The sequence below is a fragment of the Caenorhabditis briggsae genome (genome assembly GCF_000004555.2).
Source record: "Caenorhabditis briggsae complete genome, chrII, whole genome shotgun sequence".
NCBI classification, from domain to species: Eukaryota; Metazoa; Nematoda; class Chromadorea; order Rhabditida; family Rhabditidae; genus Caenorhabditis; species Caenorhabditis briggsae.
This window is the reverse complement of record NC_013486.2, coordinates 4,109,398-4,115,075: the sequence shown is the minus strand read 5'-3', so window position 1 is coordinate 4,115,075 and position 5,678 is coordinate 4,109,398. Positions and strand designations below refer to the sequence as shown.

The window sequence follows — 5,678 nt, the reverse complement described above, 5'->3', positions numbered from 1 at the left end:
ATTTTCGGTGTTTTTTGGTTGTTGTAACTTCTTAAGAACAATTCCAAACGAATTTCAAATTACCAAATTTCAGAAATTTGGTTCTTCATGGCTGTTGCAGGAAAAAACCCCATCATTATATTTTTAGTACCAATTCCTTCGTACATGATTTCCGAATCCAAGTTGCGAAACATTCGCTATCTCTCTCGAAACATTGCTAAACCTCACCCAATAATTCTTCCGGCGATTAACGACTTTTTGAAAGAACCTTCTCTCATTCCTATCTCTTCAGTGCTCATCGACACGAATCATTATTGAATTGGGATCAGAGGAAGAAGCTTGAGAGAGAGAAAGTGGACACATGTTCTTTTAATGAGGTTGAGAGGGCTCGAAAGAGTTGTACACTTTTTTTTTCAATTCGAGAATCGGAATGAGATGGTGGGGGCATCGAAGAAGAAGAAGAAGAAGACGACCCCGGGAGAGAGGATAAAGAGAGAGAGTGACAAATGCTTTTTAGTTCTTTTTTCTGTGCTTGGACACAGCGGAAAGAGATATTTTGGGAGGAAGAAGATATGTACTTTTTCTGGAGACGCGGAGGTCTTTGGAGTTGTTCAAAGGGTCACCTGAGAGGATAGTAGTTTCTGGGGGATCAGGGTAGTACGATGTTCAGAGAAGATCAGTAAAAAAATTTGGGGTGAAAATATTTTGACAGGGTTATAAATTTGAACGTCGAGGATTTGGACCCGAATTTTAAAGAAATCTTGATTTTTTCAATTTACACTAATCTTATGGATTCTAATTTGTTAAATTTGTAGGATTGGTCGGAAATTTTCAGCAAGTATCAACTTGAAATTTCGCGCAAAACCGACTGCGGTCGGAAACAGAGCTGCCGACTTTGCACCGCGTAGCTCAACCGGAAGTAGCTCGAAACTCTTAATATTTTACTCACGGGTTCAACTCCACAGAGAGAATTTTTTAACGAAACAAATTTTTTGAAATATTTTTGTCTAACACAAAATCCAGTTATCAGAGAATATTGCGGTGCAATCAAAAGTTTCCATTTCGCTCTGATCGGCTAAAAAGATAATTAAAAGTTCCATTTTCAAACCCAACCATTCTTTCCTTTTCCATCTCTACTTGATTGTACTAATTACCCTTCAAAAAGGATACCATAAATTTTTTTTGGTTCAATCAATAAAAATCCTCTTTTCTCATAAATTCAAATGAGTAGTGAGTAACGAACTTTTGTACTTTTGAATAATGCAATTTTCGTAAATGAGAGTACAGAATTCCAAAAAAAAATTCGATTTTCAAAATTCAACTTTTTCAGACTTTAATTTTCAAGTTAAACCGTTTAACCAGACTTTTAGACATTCCTCGATTTTCAGAAAGACTTTCCCATTTCAAGTGTTTCTGCCAGAATTTCAGATTGCCCCAGAAATGTGCTCCACCTTTCCTCACCCCAAGAAAGAAAGGTTAACATCAAAAAAGGAGAAAAATGATTTATTTGTACAAGTACTCTGGTGTTATCAACCCCTCTTCTTCTCTTTTTCCTAAGATTAATGACTTTTCTCCATAAAGGACTGCTGAATAGTATTAAAGACGACAGTAAATCGCTTTTCTTTTTATGATGCCGCCGCTCCAGTCCATGGGAGCACATACTGATAAGAGCCGCCCGAGAGAGAACATCAAAAGAGACGCCGTCCCCCGTCCGTCATTCTGCCGCCGGAGGAGCCAGGAAATTTAGAGAGTATGCGAAAACGAGAGAGCGGGTGATAGAAAAAGGAACCTCGAGGCGGGCGCCATGATCTTACCCCTCCCACCGTAACGAGAGACTCCGCCCACTATTTTTGGGAGGAGTTTTTTGATTCTGCCCCACCATCATCACTTCATTTGAGTTTCACCGGAGTCCAAATGAGTTCCACTAAATTTTTTCGGCCTTGGGAGACCCCTTATATTTATCCACCTATATCCATCTCTCCTCCGGATTCTCCAGCATCAACATCTGCGAGCTCTAGCAGCTCAGTTACTGGAAACCATATACTGGCGAATTATCCAGATATGGGACCGATTCTAATGCTGAGCAATGGATTCTTGGAGGTCGCCAACAACACGCAGAGACGCAAGTGTCAAAGATGTACTTGTCCGAATTGTAAGGCAATGTGAGTTTTGGGATTTGTGTTTTAAATGTGGGTTTATTGGATGGTCTGCTCGGATGGACCTAAAATAGCAGGATCCTCACAACTTTAACCCTATTGGTTTTCAAGAAAAAGCAAAAAAAATCCTCATAATAATGCGCATTTTCAAATTCGATCTATCGTAAAACCTGTAATCGAATGTCCGCACACAGTCAAGTTTGAGTCAATTTATCTCGGTTCCTGTGGGAGATATCAAAAATGTGTCAACTGACAAAATGTTGCTGATATTATGATAAACGACTTATCAGTTTACAACTTTTCAATATCTTTGACAGAAACCGAGAGAAATTCTGTCAAAGATGAAAGGACTTTCCCTCAGAAAGAATTTTGGAATTGGATTAAAACACGTCCAGAATTTGGCTTTGAGGAATTCCTTCAAATGTTTGAATTAATATTTGGAAACTTTGGAATTCTTGAATTCTGAAAATCTGGTTTTCCAAAAATTTGAAATTATTTGTTATCAGTAACTAGGATTCTGAATTATCTGTGAACCGAATTTTTTTTGGAAAGTTCAAATTTTCAAATTTTTTTTATTTTGCAAGTTTCGTAATTTTGAAATTTTGATCTTCAAATTTAGGAAGCTCCAAAATTTGAAATTTTTAAAATATCTGGATTACTGTAATTTCAAAAAATCCAGCATATATGTGACTCCGAAATTCAGAAAGTCACAAATTCCGAAGTTACAAAATTAGGAAAATCTGCAATTCTGAAATTCCGGAATTCTGAGATTTTGAAATTCTGAAATTAGACTTTTCGAAATCTTCAAAATTCCAAAATCTTATCTTTAAAAAATCAAGAATTGAAAAAAAAATTCTGCTCCTCCACAAAACCCCCAGATTCGTTTTATGGGTTTTTCGGGGAAGACAAAAAAAAGTGGGGTTTATTGGAAAATTCCGTATGTGTGGTGGTGGGATTTAGAGATGTGTCTCGTCTCTCGAAATGAGTTCTGTTTCTTCTAGAAAAAAAAAGAGAGAAAGGCCTAGTTGAATGGGGCTATTAAATAGGAATAGAGAATGATATTTAGACCCCAGAAAAGGAGGGAAAGAGCAAAATTGAATTCGAAAAAAGGGGAAAATGGGAAGAAAGGGTGATTACGGTAGGGATTGGTTATTAAGAATTGACATCACCTGAATTTTTAAAAACTTTTTTGAATTTCCGAAATTCCTGAATTCCTGAATTTCAGAAGTATAAATTCTTGATTTGTTTAAAAGAGAATGTTTGGGAATTTTCAAGACTTTGGAAAATTTCAGTCCCAATGAGGGCTTTTCATAATTTTAGAGTCTCAGAATTTGTTTCTGAATTTCTTATTTTCTGAAATTCCAATAAATCAGATCAATCAGACAAAATTTTAAAAAACTTATGGTTTCAGAAATAAAACATACTTATAAAAAGTAAAACTAAACACCGAAAAATGTCTCTTTTTTGACTTTCGGCGATTTTTTAAGAATTTCCGTTTTTCAGAACATCATCAGGCTTTTGAAGTTTGAGAAGTTCCCAGAAAATTGAAATTTTAAAGATTATGAAAAATTGAAATTCATTAAAAATCAAAAGATGATGGATTATGATCTTCGAATTTCGGAGTCTTATAAGAAGGTTCTGCATTTTGTTAATTATGTTCTGGAATTTCCAGAAAAATTGAATTATTCGGAACTACTTTTTAAGGACTCCAAACTTAACTATCTTCAGCGAGAAATGCCCTTTTTCCACTCCTCCTTTCCGGCACCTTAACTATTACGCACACCTTTCCTCCTTTATTCATAACTTTCTCCACCACTTAGTGACTCATGATTACTACCCTCCACCTTCGACCTTTATCTGTCTTTAGTCCCCCTTCTTAAATGTTATACGGTCCCTTTGAAGATAAAGAGAGAAGGAGAGGTGCATAAATTAGTGTGTGTATCAATATTTACTTTCTTTTTTTCATTCAACAGTCTATTTTTTGCAGAAAACATGGTGATCGTGGAGCTCAACACACTCATATGTGCAGTGTACCTGGATGCGGGAAGACTTATAAGAAGACGAGTCATTTGAGAGCACATTTGAGGTGAGACATCTGGATAAAAAGTGGGACAGATTTCGAGATTCTGGAATTGGAATTTCAGAAATTTCAGATTCTTACATTCTGGGGTTCTTAGATTTCTGGGGGTTCTAAGATTTTCAAAAATTGTAAAGAAACTGAAATTCTGAGGTTCTGAACGATTTTGAAATGTTGAAAGTTTTAGCTTCTGAAATTGATAAATCCGCGAATATTTGAAATTGTGGATGTTTCAAATTCTAAGATTCTAAGGTTCTGAGATTCTGAGATTCTGAGATTATGAGATTCTGGGATTCTGAGATTCTGAGATTCTAAGATTCTGAAATTCTGAAATTCCAAAATTTTGAACCTCTGAAATTCTGAAAATCTGAATGAGCATCCGCATTTCTAAGAGTCTCAAATTCTAAGATTCTAAGATTCTAAGATTCTAAGACTCTCAAATTCTAAGATTCTAAGATTCTAAGATTCTAAGATTCTAAGATTCTAAGATTCTAAGATTCTAAGATTCTAAGATTCTAAGATTCTAAGATTCTAAGATTCTAAGATTCTAAGATTCGAAGATTCTAAGATTCTAAGATTCTAAGATTCTGAGATTCTAAGATTCTAAGATTCTAGGATTCTAAGATTCTAAGATTCTAAGCCATCAGGACATCCGGACGAACAGACATCTCAATTTTTCAGAAAACACACCGGAGACCGTCCATTCGTTTGTGATTGGTTTGAATGTGGAAAACGATTCGATCGAAGTGATCAACTGATTAGACACAAAAGGACGCACACCAAGGAGTATAGGTGAGCACTTGTTTCAAAATTTGGGATTTTGTGATTTATCGAATTTGCTAGTTTCGAAACTCGAATCAGATGATTTTTGGACGCAAAAGTGGGCGGAGCCTATTCGAAAGTTCTCAAGGTTTAACTTGCAAAGTTGTACCGTAGTCCCTAATTTCAAATTGTTTTAATTTAAAATTTAATTTTTCCAGATTTTCGTGCAATTTGTGTATCCGCCAATTCTCGAGATCCGACCACCTCCAACAACATTTGACATCTGTTCATAATATTATTGTAGTTGACTAATTTATTTCGTTTTCGTGTCATTTTTAACAATGTTTTTTAAACATTTCCACCCCACCAAAACTTTCTTGTCGTTTTTTAAATTCGAGTACATTTTCTGCCCAATACTTTGTTTTTTTAAGAACAGAACCGTTGATTTTTGATTGTAATGATTGTTTAAATGAACTTGATTTTGTGTTATTTTTTTCTATTTTGTGAAATTCAGAATTTCAGAGTTTCATAAGTTAATTTCAGAATATTGGGACCTAGAAATCCAAAAAACAGGGGGAAAACAGAGACCGTACAAATCGGAAAGATTTTAAATCCGAAAGAAACGAAACCGTAAGAAACGAAACGGAAAGAAACGAAACGGAAAGAACGCTAAACCGTGCACAGTTTTGCTAAAATTGCGTGCG

General features: G+C 35.4%; 1 protein-coding gene across 1 annotated transcript; it reads left to right on the top strand.

Annotated features, from left to right (window-relative positions):
* Positions 1 to 1,419: 1,419 nt before the first annotated feature.
* Cbr-sptf-2 lies at positions 1,420 to 5,282 on the top strand (the record flags this gene model as incomplete). Its single annotated transcript, XM_045241957.1, has 6 exons — positions 1,420 to 1,454; positions 1,625 to 1,774; positions 1,998 to 2,141; positions 4,123 to 4,221; positions 4,894 to 5,004; positions 5,279 to 5,282. 6 exons carry the CDS (start codon positions 1,420 to 1,422, stop codon positions 5,280 to 5,282), a joined length of 543 nt encoding a protein of 180 aa, XP_045091642.1.
* Between the last annotated feature and the right edge of the window lie 396 nt (positions 5,283 to 5,678).